The 27,192-nt window shown below is 38.5% G+C and overlaps 1 protein-coding gene across 2 annotated transcripts in view; it reads left to right on the top strand.

Moving 5' to 3' along the window:
- LOC129721106 (uncharacterized) overlaps nt 1-27,192 on the top strand; it is a 173,723-nt gene that overhangs the window by 110,390 nt on the left and 36,141 nt on the right. For both annotated transcript variants that reach the window (XM_055673262.1, XM_055673260.1), the window contains 3 exons: nt 8,571-8,620; nt 17,307-18,549; nt 18,624-19,817. In XM_055673262.1, coding sequence (XP_055529237.1) covers nt 17,494-18,549; nt 18,624-19,817 — 2,250 coding nt within the window. In that variant the 5' untranslated portion in view covers nt 8,571-8,620; nt 17,307-17,493. The remainder of the gene's footprint in view (nt 1-8,570; nt 8,621-17,306; nt 18,550-18,623; nt 19,818-27,192) is intronic.

Raw genomic sequence — 27,192 nt, 5'->3', positions numbered from 1 at the left:
ATTAATTCTATGAAAATCGGTCCAGCCATCTCTGAGAAAAGTGAGTGAGAATAAAAAGTTGCACATACACACACACAAACATACATACAGAAAATGCTCAGTTCGTCGAAAGGGGTCGAGTGGTATATGACATTCGGCCATTGGGACCACTTTTCTACCTTTGGTTTTTCCAGTGATTGCTATACCTTTCTAGGAGAAAGGCAAAAAGATATGGTGAAACAGAAAAAGAGATCAAAAGAAAGAATCTGATAGAAAGAAAAAAAGAAAGGGAAAGAGAGAGGAAATTTTAAACCTTCATGCGCCTTGCGTGTACTCGCGAGTAGAAAATGAAGATTGACGATCGGAGTCTCGGAAATCTACAAAGCCACACAAATGAACAACACACATCGCCTATTTTATATTAGGCTCCTATTGGAAAAAACCTAAATTAAACCACCTATCGCTCAGACCCAGCCTTTTTCATTCAAACTTATTATTTGTAAAAACAGATTTACATGAACGCTTCAATCCAATAAATGTGTATTTACTTTTTTGGTTCAAAATAATGATGTTGTAATTCAAGTATAAAATATGAAATTTGACGAAATGTAAATGCTCAATAAATAGCGAAATAAAAGTAATGATTCTTAATTTCGAACAATTCAATCACGAGCGATACCGGGAACATTCAAATGGTACGATAGCACATTTAAATTATATTGTGGCCACATATATTGATCAAAGCAGGTATAGTTTTAAATAGCCTTTGAATTTCTTTTCTTTCCATAACTTTTGAACCACATATCAAATTGTTATGAAGTTTGTTATTTGTAAGTTTGAGAGATGACTCGTTCGTATGACACTAGTAATGTTCAAATAAGTCGTGTAATCTTTGAGATAATAGAATTTCGTTGTTTCATTAACAATTTAATACATAACGGTTGCTTAGTTCGATTATAATCAAATGAAATGGGAATGTATAGGGCAGCCAGCTTTGAAACCACGTGTTCAATCATAATTCATCAGTTAACCCTTAACTAGCCTGTTCATCTGATAATACAATTGATCAAATCGGTTGTGTACTTTCTGAGATAATGAAGTTTCGTAATTTTCACAATTCGGTACATTACAGACGAAATTACAGTTCGATTACTGTAAAATTCAATAGGGTGTTATGAGTCAGCTAGACCTTCCATTTGACACTTATTTCGTGGAAATCGGTTCAGCCATCTCTGAGAAAAGTGAGTGAGTTCAAGTAGTCTCCGGAATATGTTCCTTTTTGTAGCTGGATTTCACATTTTTAAACATAACAGGCAAAGTAATAGTCCGATTGCAAAACAAATCAATAGGGTCTTATGGGGTAACTAGACCTTCTATTTGACACTGATTTTGTGGCAATCGGTCCAGCCGTCTCTGAGAAACATTAGTGAAATTAAACAGTCTTCAGAAGACGTTTCTTTTCATAACTTTTGAACCACATGTTCAATCTATATAAAATTCAAAAGTTAAGGGTTTTTAAAATAGCCCGTTCATTTGATACAAGTTATATTGAAATCGGTTGTGTGGTTTCTGAGATATTGATGTTTCGTGATTTTTACATTTTTATACAAAACCTCTAAAATAAAAATCCAATTACAATGAAATTTATTAGGGTCTTATGGGGCAACTAGAACTTTCATTTGCATATAATTTCATTAAAATCGGTCCAGCCATCTCTGAGAAAAGTGAGTGAAAATAAAAATCTACACATACACACACACACACACACACAAACACATACATATATATATATATATATATATATATATATATATATATATATATATATATATATATATATATATATATATATATATATATATATATATATATATATATATATATATATATATATATATATATATATATATATATATATATATATATATATATATATATATATATATATATATATATATATATATATATATATATATATATATATATATATATATATATATATATATATATATATATATATATATATATATATATATATATATATATATATATATATATATATATATATATATATATATATATATATATATATATATATATATATATATATATACAGAAAAAGCTCAGCTCGTCGGACTGAGTCGAGTGATATATGCCAATCGGCCCTTAGGAGTACTTTCATATCTTCGGTTTTGCAAGTGATTGCTATACCTTTCTAGGAGAAAGGCAGAAAGTAAAAAAAAAAATAAATAATTAGGAGTAAAATATTCGTGCTGAAGAAATAGCGAAATAAAATAAATGACTTTGAATTTCGTACACTTCAATCACGAGCAATACCGGGAACGTACGAATAGCACAATACAAAATTTAAATTTTGTTGAGGCCATGTGTTCTGATCAAAGCAGTCACAGTTTTAAATAGTCTTTGAATTTCATTTCTTTTCATAACTTTTGAACCACATATTAAATTGCAATGAAGTTTCTTACTTGTGAGTTTGAGAGACAACCTGTTCAAATGACACTAGATATGTTCAAATAAGTCGTGTGATCTTTGAGATAATAGACTTCCGTTGTTTTTATAATTTAATACATAACGGGTGGAATAAAAATACGATTATAGTCAAATAAAATAGGAACCTATCCAGCTTTCCACGAGCGGTAATGGCGGACAGTGCACGCAGCCCTTTTTGACGTTTTCTGTAGGTCAGGGAATTTTCAATCGCAGTAACGGAGTAGAAAATATAACATCATCGTAACGTAGCGTAGCAATTTCAACAAACAATGGGCGTTTTGTTATTTAGATTTCGTCGTGCACATGCGCGGATCATAATAAACAAAACTGTTTATTAAAGTTGCTATGCTACGTTGCAAAAATTTTATGTTTTTCACTCCGTTACTGCGATTGAAAATTCCCTGACCTACAGAAAACGTCAAAAAGGGCTGCGTGCACTGTCCGCCATTACCGCTCGTGGAAAGCTGGATAGGAAAGCCAAACTTTTCGTTTGACACTCAGATTGTTGAATTTAGTCCAGCCATTTTCGGGAAAACGAGTGAATTTGAAAAGTCACCGGAACATGTTTCTTTTCACAATTTTTGAACCACGTGTTTAATCACTATAAAATTCATCAATTAACCTTTAACTAGCCCGTTCATTTGGTACCAATATTGTTCAAATCGGTTGTGTACTTTCTGAGATAATGAAGTTTCGTGATTTTCACATTCTGGTACTTTACAGACGAAGTTACAGTCCGATTACATTGAAATTCAATAGGGTGTTATGAGGCAGCTAGACCTTCCATTTGACACTAATTTCCTGGAAATCGGTTCAGCCATCTCTGAGAAAAGTGAGTGAGTTTGAGTAGTCTTCGGAACATGTTCCTTTTCATAGCTGGATTTCACATTTTTAAACATAACAGGCAAAGTAATAGTCAGATTGCAAAACAAATCAATAGGGTCTTATGGGGCAACTAGATTTTCCTTCCATTTGACACTGATTTGATGAAAATCGGTTCAGCCATCTCTGAGAAACATGAGTGAGATTAAACACTCTCCAGAACACGTTTCTTTAAATAACTTCTGAACCGCACGTTCAATCTTCATGAAACTTAAAAGTTAAGGGTTTTTTAAATAGGTCGTTCATTCAAAACTAATTTTGTTAAAATCGGTTGAGTAGTTTCTGAGATAATGATGTTTCGTGATTTTCACATTTTTGAACATAACCTCTAAACTAAAAATCCGATTGCAATGAAATTCAATAGGTCTTATGGGGCAACTAGACCTCTCATTTGCAATTAATTTCATGAAGATCGGTCCATCCATCTCTGAGAAAATCGAGTGAGATTGGGAGAGCGTTACACACACACACACATACACACACACACACATACGCATACGCACACATACAGAAAATGCTCAGCTCGTCAAACTAAGTCGATTGATATACGAGATTCGACACTTTGAAGCACTTTTATACCTTTGGTTTTTCCAGTGATTGCTATACCTTTCTAGGAGGAAGGCAAAAAATTCATTGTCACATTGCACATACATACGTTACCCAACAGAATCATCAATCAACTCAGGGATGTCGTAAATTTGCATAGCGACACTTGATATTCCGATTACGTTCCGCCCACCAATTAAGTAAGTCACTCGAGCTGTTCCGATACCCGAACGCATGTGTCAATTCGCAGGCCTATGCCCCCTCTTTCGTTGGAAGTAGATTTATCAAAGATAACCGCAAAGGTTGTTGCTGGATGCCCCTCCGCAGGAAACCTGGCGCTGACCAGCTCCAATAAAAATGCAAATTTTGGGACGATTTTCTCATACGTACCCCAGCGATAGGGTGATAATTGAGAAGTGCCGTCGCAGGCGGTCGTTCTATTCAGTGCTGCCCCGCAGGAATGGCATTTTTAATTGTTCATACTGTGGTGTCCTGAGCTCAGTGCTCCACAGTGACCATCACTTATTCGCCGTCATCACACCGGTATTTAATTACGCTTAGTGCAATAGAATTAAAAGTGCCGTGGAAGCGAAACTCATTTTCCATGTTGAATCTGTTTAGTAACATTTAATGCATTTTCACAAAAAAAAAAATGTTTTTCAAATTCTAACAGAAATTAGGGCGCGACCCAAAATGACAAGCTACTTACCTTACCAATCAGCTCCAGGCCGAAGTGTCCCTTGCTGTTCGAAGAAGTCGTCTCCATTCAACTCGGTCCATGGCTGCAGCTCGCCAGCCATGTCGTCTGCGGAGGCCCCGCAGGTCGTCTTCCACTTGATCGTGCCACCTTGCTCGCTGCGCGCCCCGTCGCCTTGTTCCAGTCGGGTTGTTATCAAGAACCATTTTCACCGGGTTGTCGTCCGACATCCTAACGACATGCCCAGCCCACCGTAGTCTCCCGATTTTCGCCGTTTGAACGATGAGTGGTTCTCCCAGCAGCTGATGCAACTCGTGGTTCATCCGCCTCCGCCATGATCCATCTTCCATCTGCACTCCACCACAGATGGTACGCAACACCTTTCGTTCGAAAACCCCAAGGGCGCGTTGGTCCTCCACGAGCATAGTCCAGGTTTCGTAGAGGACTACCGGTCTGATCAGTGTTTTGTAGATGGTTTACTTCGTGCGGCGGCGGATTTTATTCGAGCGGAATGTCCTCCGGAGTCCAAAGTAGGCACGATTTCCTGCCATAAGGCGTCGACGAATTTGACAAGCTGGTAGTGTGAAATAACTCATTTGGTAAAAGCGTAGTTTTCAGTCGAGTTTCTCAAGATCGTGCAGGATCGATTTGCGAAATCGTGTGGAATGCTCAAATACATCGCTCACAATATACAAATCGCTTTCATTCAACAATCGATAAGATTGAATCAATATTGCCATGGTCGTGAATTGTGTGGTATTTATATACTCCCTGTCTGCAATATCTGTATTATATTTTTGCGTTACAAATTTTAACGCTGGGCGTAGGGTACCGCGATTTAATATGACACCTATGAGTGAAAAACTTATTCCTTGCTTGTGAATAATGGTGCTCTTTGCGTTTGTAATTAACCTACTGCCATTCATTTATTATAGTCTTAATAAATATAACAATTTTGGAGAATTAATAATCTTCAGTGGAAGAGTAGATTTTATACTTTAGGTTTATAAGTCTTCCATCACGATAATATTTAATATCATTAACTAGGACATTTACGTTATAAATAAAGCATGCTAATGATTGATTGGTCTACAAATTGAAACCAACACCTTCCAGATAGTCGAGTGACTTAGAGAGCAAAATATGACACCGTTCGACGTTCTTAGAAAAGAAAACCGGCAGTTGACAAGCATAAGGGTACATTTTCTCCACGACTATATGATAATAAAATTGTTTACGATTTCTACCGCGTGACTATAGTCACATTCGCTGTCTTGGTTGTTTGTAGCAATCTTTTGTCATTTTATCGAGGTGGTAATGAATGTGAAAAAATTTACTGAAATTGTCTGTGTTGTGGTTTGCAAAATAGTCAACGACTGATATGTGCTCTAATTGCTTTATCCATTAGTGTATTTATTCTTTCTGCATAACGTTGATTTACGATATTAGGTTTGCACCGATGCTTCCACACTCGTTATCATTTTACTCCTGTGGTGTTAATGTTTCTATTTGCTAAACAATATACGACAGCTGATAAGATGAATATCGAGTATATGAGGGTAGAACAGTGTAATAATGTTTTTGGAAAATAATCGGCTGCCTTAATAACTGTTTTATACTGCCCAATGTTTACTCAAATTATTCTACTTGAAGTATTAAACGATTTATTTATTCATTTATCATAATTACTTTGATTTTCCTATGTTTGTGTTTTAAAGTTCTTTTTTTTTAATAAACGGTCCGTTTTAAGTTTAGTAACGCGGGCAATGTATGCAGTTTGCGAGGATGCGAAAATGAACGGGAATAGAATGTGTGACTTTTAGGCTTAGAAAATTTTTCCCTCGTCCAGACGGGACTCGAACCCGCAATCTACATTGTCTCCGGCAAGGTGTTTTGGCCAATTGAACTACTGGCTAATTTTCGTATCCTCGCAAACTACATACATTGCCCGCTTTACTAAACTTAAAATGTAAGTCATATGACAAAAAATGAAATTAGTTCGTGAAAAAAGTAAAATTTAGCCAACGGAGCTCTTCCGTGATACACGTTCGGATTCTAGCCAGCAACTGACGTGTCTCATCGCTTGCGCCACTGTAGATATAATAAGTCGTTATACACTGTGTGCGTGAAGAGATCATTCTCTCAGTTACAAAAATAAACTCCCACCGGGCAGTGTGTGCAGTTCATCGTTGGCGTGCTGAGATACGGGAACACAATAGTAGAGGGTGATTCGACTTTGGTTTTGAACTATTTATACCTTTCCCAGTAGTTTAATTGGCCAAAACACCTTGCCGGAGACAACGGAGATTGCGGGTTCGAGTCCCGCCTGGACGAGGGAAAATTTTTCTAAGCCTAAAAGTCACACCTTCTATTCCCGTTCATTTTCGCATCCTCGCAAACTGCATACATTGCCCGCTTTACTAAACTTAAAATGTTAGTCATATGACAAAAAATGAAATTAGTTCGTAAAAAAAAGTAAAATTTAGCCAACGGAGCTCTTCCTTGATACGCGTTCGGAGTCTAGCCAGCAACTGACGTGTCTCATCGCTTGCGCCACTGTAGATATAATAAGTCGTTATACACTGTGTGCGTGAAGAGATCACTCTCTCAGTTACAAAAATAAACTCCCACCGGGCAGTGTGTGCAGTTCATCGTTGGCGTGCTGAGATACGGGAACACAATAGTAGAGGGTGATTCGACTTTGGTTTTGAACTATTTATACCTTTCCCAGTAGTTTAATTGGCCAAAACACCTTGCCGGAGACAACGTAGATTGCGGGTTCGAGTCCCGCCTGGACGAGGGAAAATTTTTCTAAGCCTAAAAGTCACACCTTCTATTCCCGTTCATTTTCGCATCCTCGCAAACTGCATACATTGCCCGCTTTACTAAACTGAAAATGTAAGTCATATGACAAAAAATGAAATTAGTTCGTGAAAAAAAGTAAACGGTCCGGTAAACGGTCTCGTTTTTTCGACTTGGTAAAGAGCAAAGTGATTGCGTCCACAACGATGGCACCTTTTTGTTATCGCGTCAATTAACATCAGAGAGCGCCGAACGTCAGCGGTGCCGGCATCAAATTCTATCGCATCCTGGTGTAGCAACCTTGACAGGTCCATTATCGCATTACGCGCTCAATTATTGACAACAAAGTGTCTCCAACCTAAAGAAATACCTCCTGGCTTGTCTTGGTATTATATAGCGAAATAAACACACAAATCGAGTGCTTCAGCTGACGCCCGTTCCTCTAAAGCCTCTTACTTATTTATTAATTTCAAACCATCGGCTGCAGCAATAATAGGCTCGTACTCAACTTTTCCAGAATTATGTTGGCTATTGTCGTCCTCCAAAATGTGTTGACAATGCGCTTAGACTGTAGTGATTGAAATGTGCAGTAAACTTCGCCTTCCTTGCTGGCAAACCAAGTGTACTGGACTGAACAGCAGAGAGCAGAGTGAATAACAGAGTAATTATACTAAACCTTGACGGGAAATCAATTTGTCGACAAATATTAGCCTGGAACAATCTTCGCCAATTGGATAATTGGTTTGCTGATAAGATTTGCGTCATGCCGGCGTTGGCATCGGCTACCGTGTTAAGGGATTGTAAATATTGAGTGTTGACGTCCTGGCGAGAAAGGTAGCACGACTGGTAGTGTGTAATTAGCTTCAATTAGCGCTGTTGAAACTGGTCCTTAAATTTCAATTATTTTTTTATTGAGTGAAAAAAATATATTTTTTTTGAATACCAGATATTTCGGGATAAACTGGGATATTTGACCAAATTTAACACATTCAAGCTCAACTTCCAGCGAATCTCAATGAAAGTAGTATAAATATGACCTAACAGTACTTGATACATACACCTAACGGAAAGTAACGGTAGCATTTGAAATGATCAATTCTTTTAGTAATGTGTCTATCCAAAAAAAATTATTTTTCTTTTTCTTTTCTTCCAGGTTGCATTGTTTCCAGCTGTTCGGATCGGTTTCAGTTTTTCCTCAAAATGGTAAGATTTAATTTGCTTTGTCATTGTGCATAGCTAATTTCTTATTTATTTTTTCAAATTGTTCATCATCATTTAAAATTAAAAAAAAAAACGAATTAATCCACCTAGCGGTGGGACTCAACCTTTTTCATTCGAACTTATTATTTGTTTACATTAAAAAAATACACCTTGATAATTTCTGCTGGATTTATTATTTATTCTGAATAACAAATTTTTGGTAGCCAACAGCACAACTATACCGAACATTTAAAACATAACATTTAGTCCGTTTAGCAACTGTTAAGGCAAGGCAAGGTAAACAAAATTCAATTTCTCAATTAAAACCAACTTCAAAACAAAATTCTCCAAGCGTACCAGTGACGCATAGTTTACCTACTCCTTTGCATACCCGTTTAACTTATGCACAGGTTACAGGTAGTTCGAACATTATACCGCCTAGTGTTGGTAGTTCGAAAATGACCGTTAATATGGGTAAGCAAAACACGCTAGAAAATAATTGTACACCTATTACTCCAGCTAATATTGCTGCCAAAAATATTTTTTTCTAATGTCAACTGCCTGGGGCCTATTACGGCAGGTAACCTTTCTTTTTTGCAACAGGCAATGTTCGATCTTATGAACGCCATGTTGCAGGCAAAATCAATGTTTGAAGCCATTCAAATAGGCACAAATTTTACTATTAAAATTGTTTCTAATTTAAAATTTAGCAATGATTTTAAATAAAACAATTAAAATATTAAACTGGAATGCTCGCTCATTGAAGGCCAATGAGAATGAGCTTTTTAATTTTTTAACAGTAAATAATGTGCATATTGCAATCATTACTGAAACATTTTTGAAACCTAACATAAAATTAAAATATGATCCCAATTACGTGGTTCATAGATATGATAGGATTCAGGGTTCCGGCGGTGGAGTTGCAATTGTTATTCATCGCCGAATCAAACATCGTGCTCTTCCCCATCTTGAGGCGAAAGTTATTGAAACTTTGGGAATTGAAGTTCAAACTGAACTTGGGATTTTATTTATTGCCGCAGCATATTTACCATTTAGGCGATGGAGGCACTGTACCGTGCGAATGACACACGAAAGTTCTACGAGAAGCTGAACTGTTCCCGCAAAGGCTATGTGCCACAAGCCGACATGTGCAGGGACCTGGGCGGCAACCTTCTCACGAACAAGTGTGAGGTGATTGACAGGTGGAAGCAGTACTACGATGAGCACCTTAATGGCGATGTAGCAGAGGACGACGGAGTGGTAGTAGATCTCGGTGTACGCGCAGATGACGACAGAATCCCAGCCCCTGACCTCCAGGAGGTTAGAGAGGAGATCGGCCGGCTGAAAAACAATAAAGCCGCTGGAGCTGACCAACTCCCCAGCGAGCTGTTAAAACACGGTGGTGAACAAGGTTGTTAATCGATAACTTATCGTAAACGCCGATAACGATACTGTCTGCTATCGTTATCAACGATGACGCTAACGTCTTCAGACATTCTCTTTATTGCCAAGGACGAGAGCTACTGAACGGTATCGAATCAATAACGTCTGATAAAGGAATTCGCAGTTTGTTTTCACTTTGGCTGCTGTCTTGGATAGCAACACAAACAAAGCTGCATTTGGTCCAATAGCAACGGATCGGTTCGATGCTATTGAATTTCTAAACTTATGAATTCGTTCCTACTCGCGAATTTTTCCTTCCTCGAGTTGTTATTTTCCAAAAGTAAATAGCAACGCTCGGTGCGGTTATTTTGTTGGTTATCAAGCCAGCTTCAGCAACCGAAATATAGCCACTAGCGAACTTGCTCTGATAGACGTTAGTGAGCTGATAACGTCAGGCAAATATCGTTATCGTCGATAACGTAAATGTTTGAAGACGCAATCGTCATCGTCGATAACGACGATAATCTATTGTATCAACAAGCCTGGTGGTGAATCACTGGCTAAGGCGCTACACTGGGTTATTGCCAAGATTTGGGAGGAGGAGGTAGTACTGGAGGAGTGGATGGAGGGTACAGTGTGCCCAATCTACAAAAAAGGCGACAAGTTGGATTGCTGCAACTACCGCGCAATCACGTTGCTGAACGCCGCCTACAAGGTACTCTCTCAAATTCTGTGCCGTCGACTATCACCGTTTGCAAGGGAATTCGTGGGGCAATACCAAGCGGGATTTATGGGTGCCCGCGCCACCACGGACCAAATATTCGCGGTACGGCAGGTCCTACAGAAGTGCCGTGAGTATAACGTGCCCACACATCACTTGTTCATCGATTTTAAATCGGCATACGACACAATCGTTCGAGACCAGCTATGGCAGATTATGCACGATTACGGCTTTCCGGATAAACTGACACGGTTGGTCAAGTCGACGATGGATCGGGTGATGTGCGTAGTTCGTAGTTCGAAGAGGGTTACGGCAAGGTGATGGATTATCGTGCTTGCTATTCAACATCGCTTTGGAAGGTGTGATACGTAGGGCTGGTATCGACACGAGTGGCACGATTTTTAGAAGGTCTGTTCAGCTCTTTGGCTTCGCCGATGACATTGATATTGTAGCACAAACCCTTGAAAAGATGACGGAGACGTACATCAGACTGAAGGCTGAAGCCGGACGAATTAGGCTGGCCATAAACGCATCGAAGACCAAGTACATGAGAGGCAGAGGTTCCAGAGAAGACAGTGTCAACCTCCCGCCACGAATTCATATTAGCGGTGATGAAATCGAGGTGGTAGACGAGTTCGTGTACCTGAGCTCACTGGTGACTGCTGACAACGACACCAGCAGAGAAATTCGTCGACGCCTTATGGCAGGAAATCGTGCCTACTTTGGACTCCGGAGGACACTCCGCTCGAATAAAATCCGCCGCCGCACGAAGTTAACCATCTACAAAACACTGATCAGACCGGTAGTCCTCTACGGCCACGAAACCTGGACTATGCTTGTGGAGGACCAACGCGCCCTTGGGGTTTTCGAACGAAAGGTGTTGCGTACCATCTGTGGTGGAGTGCAGATGGAAGATGGATCATGGCGGAGGCGGATGAACCACGAGTTGCATCAGCTGCTGGGAGAACTCATCGTTCAAACGGCGAAAATCGGGAGACTACGGTGGGCTGGGCATGCCGTTAGGATGTCGGACGACAACCCGGTGAAAATGGTTCTTGATAACAACCCGACTGGAACAAGGCGACGGGGCGCGCAGCGAGCAGGGTGGCTCGATCAAGTGGAAGACGACCTGCGGGGCCTCCGCAGACGACATGGCTGGCGAGCTGCAGCCATGGACCGAGTTGAATGGAGACGACTTCTTCGAACAGCAAGGGACACTTCGGCCTGGAGCTGACTGGTAAGGTAAGGTATATTTACCATTTCAATGCACACGCGATCACAAAAATTATTTTAAGAGTGATTTACAAAAACTCACCAGAAATCGTTCGAAATTTTTTATAATCGGCGATTTTAACGCTAAACATCGTTCATGGAATAATTCTCAAAGTAATTCCAATGGCGAAATTTTATTCAATGATTGTTCTTCAGGATACTATTCCATTTTGTCTCCGAATAGTCCTACATGCTTTTCTTCTGTAAGAAACCCTTCAACGATTGATTTGGTGCTAACAGATCAAAGTCATGTATGTAGTGATTTGATCACAAATGCTGACTTTGATTCTGACGATCTTCCAATAACTTTTTCTTTATCACATGAATCAGTTTTAAACCCTATGAGCTCTGTTTTTAATTATAACAAGGCTAATTGGGAAAGATACAAAACTAATATTGAGAGAAATTTCAATAATGAGCTTGATTTGCAAAACGAAGTGAATATTGATTCCACTTTGGAAGCACTAAAATGTGCAATTGTTGATGCCAGGAATTATTCTGTCCCAAAGGCTCAAGTGAAATTTGATTTATCAATAATTGACGAAAATCTTCAACTTCTAATTCGTTTGAAAAATGTCCGCAGACGTCAATATCAACGTTCTCGTGACCCTGTTTTTAAAACTATTTATAAAGATTTACAGAAAGAGATTAAACATAGATTTACTCTTCTGAGAAATCAAAATTTTGAGACTAAAGTTGAAAAATTGAAACCATATTCAAAACCTTTTTGGAAGCTGTCGAAGATTCTTAAGAAACCTTCAAAGCCTATTCCAGTTTTAAAAGATGGTGAACGTTTTCTTGTATCCAATGAACAAAAGGCTCAAAGACTTGCTCAGCAGTTCGAGAGTGTTCATAACTCAAATTTGAATTTTGTGAGTCCAATTGAAAATAAAGTCACACGTCAATTTGATTTAATTTCTTCCCAGAATTTTTTACCTGCAGAAATAATTGAAACTAACTTGAATGAGATTAAATCAATTATTAAAAATTTCAAAAATATGAAAGCACCTGATGACGATGGAATCTTTAATATACTAATCAAACATCTCCCTGAGAGCACAATGGAATTTTTAGTGAAAATTTTCAATTGCTGCTTCAAAATTGCATATTTTCCCAAATTATGGAAAAATGCAAAAATTACTCCAATTTTAAAACCGGATAAGAACCCAGCTGAAGTTTCAAGTTATCGACCAATCAGTTTGCTTTCTTCAATAAGTAAACTGTTTGAGAGAATTATTCTTAACAGAATGATGTCACACATCAACGAAAATTCAATTTTTGCAAATGAACAGTTTGGATTTCGCCATGGGCATTCCACAACTCATCAATTGCTCAGAGTTACTAATATGATACGAGCTAACAAATCTGAAGGTTATTCCACTGGAGCTGCTCTTTTAGACATAGAAAAAGCATTCGACAGTGTTTGGCATAGAGGTTTGATTGCGAAATTGCAAACTTTTAATTTTCCAATTTTCCTAATCAAAATTTTAAAAATTTATATTACTGATCGAACTCTGCAGGTTGTCTATCAGAATTCAAAATCTGATAGATTTTCTGTCAGAGCAGCTGTACCTCAAGGTTCAGTCTTGGGTCCAGTCCTGTACAACATATTCACTTCAGATCTTCCTGATTTGCCTCCAGGATGCACAAAGTCATTGTTCTGCGATGACACAAGCATTTCCGTAAAAGGAAAAAGTCTTCGTGTCATATGCAGTCGATTGCAGGAAAGTTTAGATATTTTTTCTTCCTACTTGCAAAACTGGAAAATCTCTCCCAATGCTTCTAAAACTCAAATGATAATTTTTCCGCATAAGCCTAGGACTTCTTTCCTCAAGCCAAACAATAATCACGTTGTCAAGATGAATGGGGTTATTTTAAGTTGGTCTGACAAGGTTAAGTACTTGGGACTAATTTATGATAAAAAACTTATTTTCAAAGAGCACATTGAGAGTATACAAGCCAAGTGCATCAAATATACGAGATGTTTATATCCTCTCATTAACAGGAATTCTAAACTTTGTTTAAAGAACAAACTTTTGATTTACAAACAAATTTTTAGACCAGCAATGCTTTATGCTGTACCGATCTGGTCAAGTTGCTGTTCAACAAGGAAGAAAACGCTCCAAAGGATTCAGAATAAAATTCTGAAAATGATTTTGAAGCGTCCTCCTTGGTTTGGTACACTCGAATTACATAGACTTACTGGTGTTGAACCATTAGAAGCTATGTCAAATAAAATTATTAACAATTTTCGACAAAAATCGTTGCAATCCTCAATTGCCACGGTAAGCTCTCTTTATAGCCAATAAGTTAGCAATTAAGTTAGTTGTAAGTTTACTTCCCCTTTTCTGACAAGTAGGTTTAAATCCCTACGAATGATAAGTCCTAATTGCGAAAGCAAACAAATCCTAACAATCAAAATTACAAATTACAATTCTAACAGTGTTGAGAAGTCACCATTTGTGATTGGACACACATACTCATTATTTACTAATATTTATCATAAATACTTAAGCTACTAACAAATCCCCCCTTAAAAAAAAATGTTAAATTCTAAGAGATGGCGCTGTAGTAGTAGTGGTAGTAAAATCGAAATTTCTACGAGCATTGTGCTTATTGACCGGAAAAACTGCTATTAGTTACCTTGTTTTTATATTATTCTAACTTTCTTGTAGTTATTTTTACTATATGCAATCTATTTTTATCAGAAAACTTGGCAGTTTTAAGATGGAAGAAAGACATAGTATCAGAGATATCAAGCATATAAATGAAATATAAAGTTAGCCAAACCACTGTCAGTTGATTATGAACGTTACTTTATAGTTACATGTCCAATAAGTTCTGTAATTTCATGGCATTACCATCAAAATTAGGTTGTCAAGTGATGGAATAAGGTAGTACCTATTGGAATTCATTGAGGATAGACTATGAAAAATTCAAGAGAATAATGGGGATTATAATCTTTTTTGCTCGAGAAAATAAGCAGTTTGTTTTTTTTTAAAGTGTGTAGCAATTTTTATATGCATTGAAATTGTAATTTTTCAATAGTACAGTTTTTCGATGGCAAAAAATTGTTTGTTTATTAAAAATATCAATTACGACCGAAGGCGTTAATAACGAACATTTATAAAAAATTGAAGAAAACCGGAACTCGGCAAAGCCATTTTATGCAAAACACCATATCGAGTTTCAAGTTTAGCTTACGGCGCCGTGACGAGCCGCACTTGAAATCTATCCAACTTTCTCCCTATTACTCAAAGCTCTAACAAAATTTACCAAAATGTTCTCAAGAAGTTGTACTCAAAGATAAAGCAATATAATTTTTTTTCGATATTTTTAAAAATACCAAAGACATTTAACCTACACAAGACATGCTACCCCATTGTACCCCAAATTAATTCTTTAAGTATAGGACTACGACGTTCAAGATGTACAGAGAAAGGGATAATAATTTGCTGATACGTGAAAATTTTAGCTGTTCCAAAAAAAAAACTTAGAGTATAAGATAAACCCATTTCCGACGAGTGACATTCAAACTTTGATTCAAGTTCAAAAATTATACTTGAAAATTTTCACGATGAAATTATTCAGTAAGGTACAGATTGATCTTTAATTTGCAATAGAGTTTGTGTTAATTATGTTTATAGTTGATGAGTAATAAGAGTTTGAAGTTTATTTTTTGAGGTAAAAACTTATTTCTCTGCGCCGGGATCGGGTTAAGCTATTGGCCATTATTTTTTAACATTATGTAAAATCTGATCAACAGTTTTGATTTAAGCTATTTTGATATATCGACATAAAAGATTCAAAATTTTAAAAATTATCTATCTTATCTTTATTTATCTACTACCCTGCAAATGCGCTACAGTAAGCCAACTTTTTTTATTTTATATCAAATAATATTTGTTTGTTTATGAAGCAGAAGACAAAAACAAAGAAGTAGACAAAGATGGTGGTGATGGGATGAGGATTGTTATGTTGTCACGCAACATTATAAAAGGTTACTGTGATGGAACGCAGATGACAGAAGTTTCATGCGCGTCATTTAGCATGTGTGAAGGTATATCGGAGTATTAGAGAGGGATTTGAACTACCCATCAATGATTAAAAGAGGGCAGTACTTCGTTGTTCCAAGCTTTGCTATTGTTAATAACAAATTGCAGAGACAAACTTTTGCATGTGTGAATATTTTTTTGAGAAATCCAGTATTTTTTCATTAGCAAAGGTTTTTGTAAATTGTTTTTTTTCAATCACATTCATTTTTAGTTATTTTGTAAGTTTAGTTTGAATATAACATATGTAACATCAAACAATTGAGAAAATAAACTATTATTCAAGTTATGTAATTAAAAAAAATTAATTCGTTAGAAAACAATTTTTCGGAATAAACAAATAATGGAGAAAAAGTCTTTAGATATTGGAGAAAACAGCTGTGCAGTGGATCCGTATAAGGAGCGAGATGCAGATTCGTTTTCGAGTAAGCAATCAATAATTAATTAAGTTTTAAACCAGCGCTGGCCATCTGCATCGGATTGTCGATAGTGTCATAGTTACATCTTGAACTTCAACTCGATATTTAAAAAAAAAATTCATTCTAGATTAAATACCAACTTTTAATTAAAAACGCATTAAAAAAGGCTAGCCACTACGGGCCAACTAGTAGGTAAATAAAAATGTAACAAAACAAAAAATTAAAAATGAAAATTTATTTCTGCCTCACACACATCGTCAAATTGTTTCACTGAAGAGCTGAAATAAATAGGTAATTGCCGTAAATAGAGAAACAAATATTGATCCCACACAATCTAAATTATACGTGAAAGTTATAGCTATCCCTGTGACATTATTATAGTCAGTTATTCCAAAAATTGTTCTCACATTGCTAATGGGTCAGCACTATTCAGGTCATTCAGGACCTCAAACAGCCATCGTGTATCTTGTTTTAGTATCATTACACAGTGGTCTAGGGCTTGAATTTGGCAGCAAAATTTTCAATGATAGTTTTAGGAAGTTATCTTTATAACATTATCATTTTCTTCCTAAGTAACCAAAAAGCATCTTTGTGAGTTCTTTAAAAATCCCAAAAATAATGGTCAAACAAAATTTTGGTTCAAGTTCCTCTTTCCTGCTTAATCTCAGTTCTGATTCATAGTGCAATCCTGGCCACATTGCAATTGCGCCGGCACACAATGAAAACCATAAATCAATTCTATTTGGCTTTACGAGCCATTTGCCTTCCCGAGTTCGTCGAAATCTATACCACGTCTGTGAACACTAATTAATAGTCGTCCAATTTATTTCCTTCGTTTCCAGGCTAGACAAGGGGGCGGCTGCCGCTCATTTTCCACGCCACTGATTCCGCCGGCGCTCTACTGCACTACCAACTCAACTCCAGCGCATTTATCCAACAACAAGAACAACGAAGAACGAATCATTTTCGAGAGCTGCATAAACATTCCGGTGCCATTGTCAGCGAACAGCAACAGCAACAACAACAACAATGACAACGACTTTAGTACCTTCCGGGCCTTCGTCGCCTCCGACGGCATCTGCTCAGATTGTGGTTTTACGCTCGAAGAAATCTCCACCATTATTGACTGTTGATCATCAAAATCTCACCCCACCTTCCGTGGCAGGTGGTGGCCGCGTGTTGCATAAGGAGTTTTTGGCAGAGAATCGAACCAACTCACCCTCACTGAAGACGCTGCATAGTGATTTAAGTGAACTACTAGTGAAAAACCTAAGTCTGAAACGAGTCAGCGGGGAAATCCTTGACAAGTGTCCGCCGCCTGAAAGCGGAACGGAAAATCTGTTGCAAACAAGCAGTAGTTTCATAGCGCATTCATGCGAAAGTAGTGATAGTGATAGTCTCATTCATAGTCGTAAACCGAACCGCAACTCGCTGTGCGATACGTTTAGTTCGGTTAACACGCTGATCAAGTTGAAGCGGGTCTCTAGTGATAGCAGTAGTATTAGTGGTTATATGAAAGTGCATTCAGGTGGTGATTTACATAGCATAAATCCACCACCACAAGCTAAATTTAAACGGGTTGAAATAAGCGTCCAGGAGCTACCGGATACGGAAGTGATAACTCCACGAAAGAATATTACCGTGAATCACTTTGACCAGCTTCCCCTGGATGAAATCGAAAGTGTACCTTTATTGCGTGATAGAAAAGTAGTGATCCGTACTACCGAAAAAGAAGAGTCTGTTCAAGAAGAAGTTGGCTCCGATCTGGTAAATCCAGAAAATTGTAGTGGTACTCTAGGCGTAGATAACAGGGTTCGTCGCAGAACCTACCGACCGGCGAAAAGTCGGGGTAGCTCAACACTGGAGTCTGTTGAGGAAGAGTTTTCTAAACGACGTAGTTTGCAGTGGCCTTTAGGGTTGGCAGATTGGGGCAAGCACGTGACAACTTCAACGTCGATAATTTCAGAGGAAGCGGCGGACGGCGTTGGGGAGGAACGTAAGGGTAGACAGCACTTCAGACACTCGTGGAACGCACCAGGCTACGATCTTTTGTTGGAGGAAGAACAACGAGTAGATTCAAGCAAGGTTAATGATTGTTTTGATGTAACGTACAAGGATCGGTTTATAAACTTTTTATTCGTTTTCTGTTTTGCTTGCAGGATTTTGCATCTATAGTGCACAATCTGGCCGGTCTACGAAGTGCCCTCACAAATGGGGGAACCCATGAGCATGCATCTCTGCTGGAACCACAATCACCCCAGATAAGTGGCCTAAAATCAGCGGTAGTTTCCAGCGGCGGAGCACAATCTGGCCGCCGGTCAGCGACTGTCTGTGTGCCAACATCTCCAGTAGTGTCAATAGCCGATGGTCAGCATCCAGTTTCGTTGGGTGGTGCTGTGCCTCGAAAGCGGCGATTGGAAGCATTTCTGAAAAGTCTAGTCGGGCGAAGACCATCAAAGGAACCTCCACCGGTTCCTCCGCCTCCTCCTCCACCGCCTCCTCAATCCATCACATCCAAAAATGTAGCCACTGCACCCCTTCTGTCGCCAGAGATTAAGATTAGTAAGAGTCCTTCCGAGCACAATCTGGTCGAAATGACGCGAAGCCGACTGAATATTTCCACTACTTCGCTGAGTTCCGTTCACCAGAAACTGTGGTCGGTAGTTCCTCTACTGAAAAAGGAAGTCAGCTGTAATAGCTTGGCTCCTCCTAAGTCCGTTCCATTGTTGGGTTCGCATCCCGGAGGGCTAAGGAAATGTGAAACAGTCCTCGCTCTGACCACCATGCATACGGTGGAACCTATCAAGCCGAAGAATCGGTTACGCCATTGCGTTTCGGTAGCCACGTGCTCCCGCTGTTCTAGTCTCTTATCGCTCGCAGCCGCCGGATCTCGGTACTCGCTGAACATCTCCAACGGAGGATTTGTCGCTGTCAATGGCGCTAATACTAACGGCATCGACACTCAACCATCCGCTACCGAAAGTGGAGGAAGCAAACATGTCAGCAATTTGCTTCGACTGACCAAAACATTTTCGGAATCCTCCTCCTCCACGTCATCGCCCCGCGCTTCCTCATCATCTCCCGCTGTATCGTCAAGCTCGTGCTCTGGAACATCCTCTTCATCACCGTCGGCCAGCAGTAGAGTGTCGGTAACATCCCGTTCGGCTATGCTGGCACCACCAAGTCCAACGGGTGTAAGTGGAAATCATGTCGTAATCGTTCCGACCACTCCACTAACTATGGGCAGTGCACTTAATCCGATAGCGAAATTTACCTGTAAGCTATGTTTGGGTGAATTTAAGGGTGAAAATCTCACTAGGATATCGCAGTGCGGATGCTCGTTTTGTACGGAGGTGAGTACCATTTTTATTTTTCAATCATGCCTTTTTTATTGTTCTTGAAGTTTATGTAGCAATCATAGTCCTAGTCACCAGCACCTGTATTATCTGTAAGAACAAGTGTGTATAGTGCAATTATTTGCAATCTCAATAGTGTCTTATCTGCAGATTCGTTTTCAGCCATTACGCTGAAGAAACTGTTAGGCTTTCAATGTGCTGATGTCAAACAGTATACATTCAAAATGCTGATCTTAGACAAGATCACGGATATTTTAATTCTCTTTAGCAACATCCTTCAGTTCGTGTTTCTTAACTATGCAATGGTTAGGAAAGGTCATCAATTTTTTTTTTTTGAATTTTCAATGTTCTGGTTTCAAAAGTTGTTGTTGTTGTGTTGATGTTTGTGTATATGCTATCTTACAACAGTGCCGTGTTTTGAATGATAATATACAGCAAAAAGCCCCCGATGGGTGCTATTGATATACAATAAAAAACACTGTTTTATAATATAATTGGAAATTGCACGAAAAATCATAGAAGTGCATCGCATCGCAATCGCACTTTCTCTCTTGGAAGCACTATTTTGCAACACACTCATTTATTCACTAAAAAGAACTGTGGTACGACGATAGCGTAATTAAGGGACCGTTTGAATCATTTGATTAAGCATTAACGCAACCATTCGTATGAAAAAGAAGCAAATTACTCAACCGCTTCATTGCTTTCATCGCTCCATTCTCTTTCTCCAACCAAACTGAAACTTGGCTTGCATAATCCCAATTTCTTCCGCTCGGTTGGAGAAAGCAGCACTGGCAACATAGTCAATCGCGGCGGGTGCTGCTGTGTACCCGCTAGCTTCAGCTCAACATATGGTGAATTGTATATTTACTGCACTCAGACGGCGTTTGCTCTGCATCCTGAATGGCGGGCCTTTGCATTATTGCTGGTCGAATTGGCGAACGAAGCGTTCAAGTGCAAACAGCACACTTCGCACTCAAATAAGCTTACATAAGCTGACAGCTGAGACTATACGGGTCCATATGGAATAATGACGCCAGTGTGCAACTCTTTTGACCGCCGGATGCTGGCCAACAATTCGATGTAGTGCTGCCTTCCTGCATACTTGACATCGTTTTGGTTTAAAAAATGAACATTCGAGAAGATGCATAGCTCAGAAAAACAGACTTAGACCAATTCTGCAGCATGAATCATCATTTTGTTTGCCTTGTGTGTGTACTATGATAAAACCGTTTGACAATTGGTTTTACCACCCTTTAGTACTTTTATAGTTATACTATAAGCATAGAATTTCCGACCGCAGCAAATCTTCCCTGCAATAAACCGCGACAACGTCGTGAGAAACAAATTGTCGGGAAATTTCCCCCAACAAGATAACTAATCGTTTTCGCTAGTTCGCGTACTCTGGATTGAAATCTATTAGTGATCATAGCATTAGTGCAGAATAACAGTAATTCCTGGGCTTCGGGATTTACTGAATATTTTAACACTTATGGCACGGTTTGGTTTATACTGCCGGCTCGAAATATCATGGATTATGCTAAGAATGTCGTTTCAATACAACTTTTGGCTATCATAAAAAGTACTGACTTTTGACAGGTTTTTGTTGCTTACTTATGTGGGAGGTAGGTTGAAAATGTAGGCGGGCTTTGAGCAAATGTTAGATGAGGATATGCTTTTAAAATAAAATTTAAATTATAATTTGTTAACTAATTCCTGGTGAGTGATGGCCATGGTGAGTATGGCATCACCTAACATCTATACATTGTTTACAGTTTAACAACTAAACTTGAAATTTCGAACGGCGAAACTATTGAATACGGCCAGCGAACAGATTGATTTTCATATGCATAATAATAGTTTGTGCGAAATGTACATGGTTGATGGGTAATGAGAGTTGAAAGATCATTTCTCGGAGTAAAAACTGATTTCCCTCCACAGGAAAAGGGTTTAGCATGGACGATTGCTTTAGATCGATTTTATGCTTTTCTGAGAATGAGTATCTTGTGACCATGGCTTAGGACGCAATGGTTCATGTATTTAGGATTGGTCGATCTTGAATCGATCTACGAAAGATCGATCATTTCAGCCCCGATTCTCGATTTTCTTGATCGATTTTTAGCCCTGGAAAAATCGAAAAGATCGCTTTGTTTTGATCCGATTTTTTCGATCTTATGAAAATGTTATTTATTTTTCAGCGTGCAGAACTTTTTCTAGATGCGAATTTGAGTAATTGTCAGGTATCGTGTACCGTTTCTGGTCATGTGCGGTCGTTCCAAGGTCCAATGCTATCCCTTTCTAATGTGAGAGTGGAGAGTTCTTCCGGCAAGCATTTCAAGTTAAATGGAATTTTTGCTGGACTTTTTTCGTATCTGTCAGGCGAACCGCAGACCGTTGAGATGTTGGGTACGCAGCAAATATATAAGATTTGACAGCGATAGCATAGTCCTGGGTCGTTCAAGCTCAAGTTCAAGCTACCGTGTACCGTTTCTGGTCAGGTCAGGTATCGTGTATCGTTTCCGGCTAATGTTATCTTATCGGCTTTCGAATGGTTGCGTGCGGTTATAACATCATCATGCCTCCATATAGTCCATTCCATTCCTGCCCATAATACAACAGTATTTCAAGTAATCGCGTTTAGGGATTTTTTTTGTTATAGGGGCTTATTACAGAAAACGAGGCGAGTGACGAGTCGCCTGACCAATTTTGATATTGCAGCTGATGAGTCGGCTGGATTTTGGACTGTTCGACTCAGCTGTCAGCAGCCAAGTTCCACTCGTATTATCTAATATAACATTTTGCTCATCTCGTCAGTGACGAGAGGCGACTATTTAAGTGACATGGATTCTTCATTAATAATAGGTTATTCTTTCTCACGTACACTGGTGTTAATACCAAAGTTAATTTAAAAAAAAAATGGTGCTTGGTTCGGTAAATTTCACAGCGACACAAAAAGTGCCTTAAAAATCGATTCAATATAGATCGATCCTGCGGCTCCGATTTTTCAGATGGATCGATCATGGGACCTCCAGGCTGAATCGATCCTAAAGATCGATCTATCCCTGAAGATCGCCCAATCCTACATGTATTACTGTCACAATCGGCATTGGAGCTCAGTAAAAAATGTTTATATGCCATCATGAACCACAATCGTTTAGAAATAATTTATGTAATTTACTGGATTACAAAGAATAGAGTTTTTGTCAGGATAAATCGGCAAAAAAATACTGAATGTAATAAATGATTGAAAACTCGTTATTTAGAATACTCAACCTCTCGTTGGCTTGTTCCCCCGAGAGCTGCAAGATCTCCACGGTGTTTTCACGCCTAAATACCGGAGTAAGAGAATTGCATTAACATTTTGTGTTGGAAAGGTTAGAGGTAGGCAGAGTAATTTCGTCGAGTGTTGGATAGCGACAGATGAAAAGGTCAAATGCTCGCTGCAGCTACGCGTCTGAACATGTGGAGAAATAGGGAGGCACAAACTGCCAAAAATAAAGTCGACCTTCGAACCTGGTGCATCATCCACTGGACTATATTAATATAATTCGGCCGCAACGAATGAAACACAAGTTTCTGGGAACTAATCAAGCAAATAGAACCAAATTTGGTATGTTCAGGTTCTTAGGGGTAAAAAATGTTTCTATAATGGTTTGATACCATTCCCTACCTTGGAAGTACGGGAAGGGGTCTGGGAAACATCAACAAGTGCCCAAATACCACCCAATATGGGTATTTCTGTAATTGTGATGATGCACAGAATCCAAAAATCGACCTCAGACACCATTTTGAGTTCTGAGATGGTGACTCACGGTTTGTTTAAAACAGCCCAAATGACTGATTGACTACATAACCCAATGTAGATATTTTCGAACCCAGAATGACGCTCAGGGACGGAAAATTAACTCTACATGCTATTTTGAAATCCAAGATAGCAACTTTCAACTTTTGGAAATCTGTCTAAAATAGCCGAACAGCATCCAGAATGATGCTCAGACGCCAGAGATTGACTTCACATGTCATTTTGAAAGTCAACACTTCAGTTTCTAGTAAACAGCCGAAAGTGACCAAACGCTATCCAATATGGATATTTCCGTAATCGTGATGATGTACAGATACCAAAAACTCACCTCAGACACCATTTTGAATTCTAGGCTGGTGACTTTCGGTTTCTGGACAACAGTAAAAAATGACTGAATACCAGGGTTTTTCCGGTATCATATAGATGGTCAGAGGCCAGAAATTGACTCCACACACCATTTTTAAATCCTAGTTGACAACTTCCTTTTCTGGAACTCAGCTGAAAATGACCGAATATCATCCAACATGGGTATTTCTAGAATCGTGGTGATGTACAATCGTTAAAATGCAAGAATATTCTCATTCCAATAAAACCAATCATTTCAAACGATTTCTCTTTTGAGATTGAACGTATCCAATGTCCGATTCGTTATGCATTTGCAGACTATAAACAATCTAAATCTTTGGAGGTACGTGGAATCTATTGAGAATGTTTGAAATCATTTGAATAAAACCAAAATGGGCGTGACGAAATTTGCTGGAGCAGCTTTTCTATATGTAATAATGGATTTTTGTATGTCTACCTGAACCTTGAATTGGTCTGTGGAGAACTAATCAAGTAAATAGAGCCATTCTACTATCTTATGAATTTAATATAAGCTTTTCTTCAGAAAAGGGAGGGTTTGTGAATAACGACAAGATGCCGCAAGTCAATTTGTGTTCAGGGGTTTTCAAACAGAAGGTGTTTTACAGAAATATTTAATTTGCTGTAATGCAGTGGTATTAGCAAAGGGTAGACTATTTTTTGCAAATGTAACCCTCAAACCTTTAATTATGTTTTTCCCAAATTATGAGTGTGCGTAGAGGGAAGGTTAATTTAATAAGTAAATCTTCAATATGTTCACACTTGGTATCTGGGTCGTTTTGCACCTGCCGCTTGATTGAAGATTAAGACAATGCTAGAACAGCTAGGTTAAAATGAAAAACCTATTATTTAATAGAAACCATAAACTAGGCAAAAGCTAAAGTCTTGATGATCTCAATCAATAAACTTCCTATTTATATTTTTAACCCTTTACGAATTTCGAAGAAAATGACACAACAACACAGTAGTCATTATGCGAGTTACATCGAATGTCGTTTTGTAAGACTACCATACAGCTTTGGCCACTTTTAAACGCATGATCAACATTAAATCTGCCTCGGTGGTGTATGCGGCCTATTGTAAATATCTTTTCAACAAGCCTCGTTCACCAGTATCCATTACCAGGTAGTTAAATTTACCGGTAATTAAATTTCCTCTTCTTTGCAGTTATTACTAGCCATCGAAAGCTCGGGTAATTTTGCGTGATAATACACATATATTTATCTGTATTACCATCTAGGGGCAGGGCCATTGTTCATGTTTTTTTTTTTTCAATAATACCCTGTGGACCCTCTGACTACGAGTGGGTCGTACCGCTTATTAAATTATGTCTGTCAAAATTATACACATTAGCAGAGAGAATTTACAACAAATGTAAAGGTCGAAGTGTTTAGTGGTTTTATCGTTACACGCCATAAACAGCTCGTATGATATGTATGAGCTCTGAATGTATGCCATCCTAAGAAAGCGGGAGTGATTTCAAACCTCCCAGTATCGCTATGAACAATTTATTCTATTTTCGTTCAACTTGGAAACCAAGATATGGCCCCGGTACATGTTGTCATTTAACAGATTTTGATACCATGCAGTAAATGTTTATCTTAAACTATCTGTTTCCTGTATAAGTACTTCGATTTGCGTTAAAATTTTCATATCGCCCCAAGGGTGTGACAAATGAGTATCAAGGAACTCTTAGGATCTTATACTTCACAAATATGTTAGTACCAGGGTGCGGGATTTTGCTACATTTACGTTATTATTCGTCTCAAAAACGTCATTTCCTAAAATACATCGGGAAAGATATTAAAGCTCTTTTCTGTATAGTATGCAGTGCATACCAACTTTCGCATAGAGAAATGCAGAATCAGCAAGTTAATGCATATTATAGCTGCAGTTACAAGCACATCCCACTCCGAAGGGAAGCTAAAACGGTTTCTCAAGTGTGCCATCGTCATAATCAGCAGTTTCGAAACCTGGCAAGCACGATACGGTTAATAGTATTCTTCTCTACTACAAACTAGCTTATCCAGTTGGTCTCCATCGTGCACCGGTAGGGGACCATCCATTAGTCAATCGTTTACCTGACAATAGGAATGATTGTTTAATACATCTCTATAACGAACCTGTTGCGTAGAGCAACAATAAGTGGATTTTTATCAAAAATCCAACTGCGTAATTTAGGGACAGCCCCAAATCTGTACTAACTGCCGTATATGAATACCTGTAGACTTGGACTTGGAACTTTGCGGGCAGCTTCAGCCAAAGCAAGAACCGGTTTTCGGATGCGGTTTCTTGTTACTTGAGTCTTTCACTTAACCGCTATTCCATCTCAATGGTAAGTGTACAGACCCGCGTCTGTGTACTGTATGGTGGAGAAACTTTCGCAAGTGGCGAGTACATGTGCACCCATGCCAGTGCCAGCCATTCGGTCATCTAAACAACTGTGAGACAGGATAATGATCCGATCGTTGGTCGTGAGATTTTCAATAATGCGCCGTTTCACCAGCCCTTGTGCAGTGGAAATGAAACAGATCTTGACTGCTCTGTACTGTTGAGGCTGGTGCAACGCCAGTAACAGCACTCGAAGACTGAGTAATTAGTGCTAAGTTGTCGATAGAGTGCCTGGATGTTCAAATGGTGACCTCGATCATGCAATTTCAGAGAAGCAATGTGTGGGATGTTAAGATTGATGTGATAACACAAGACATAATATAAAATTAAGATACTGCAATAATAAAAGCGAAGGGTGCGTTTTTTCTCACGAGAGGAATAATATCAACAATTGGAAAATTTATTAGAAACGCTTCGCCCTTACTATGGCAGTAGCCTTAGAATGCATTCACAGCTACCGGTTTTTGGGTAAGATACATTTTTGGCTCTAATTTTTGGTTGGCAGTCATACGTTTAAGCTTATGAGAGTTATTAAATGTCAAGGTATGACTTTTCATCGTACCGCCAGTCAAATTGTACTTTATCAATTAATCGACATTTATGTTTCAGACTTTAGCCACATTAAAGGTATGGCGTTGTTCTGGTCAACCTGAGATGAAAAAAGATATTTTGTAATTGGCTATTTATTACATATATTTTACCTGAGCTCAGTTATAAAGTTTTCTAGATCTATACTACAACAATCAAGTGCAAAAAAATACGATTTTGATAAAATTTTGAGGATACAGTTACATAGCCTCCATCTGGAATGTAGTC

Source organism: Wyeomyia smithii, chromosome 2 (assembly GCF_029784165.1).
Source record: "Wyeomyia smithii strain HCP4-BCI-WySm-NY-G18 chromosome 2, ASM2978416v1, whole genome shotgun sequence".
NCBI classification, from domain to species: Eukaryota; Metazoa; Arthropoda; class Insecta; order Diptera; family Culicidae; genus Wyeomyia; species Wyeomyia smithii.
Note: the sequence above shows the minus strand (reverse complement) of the source record. Positions and strands in the feature narration are given on the sequence as shown.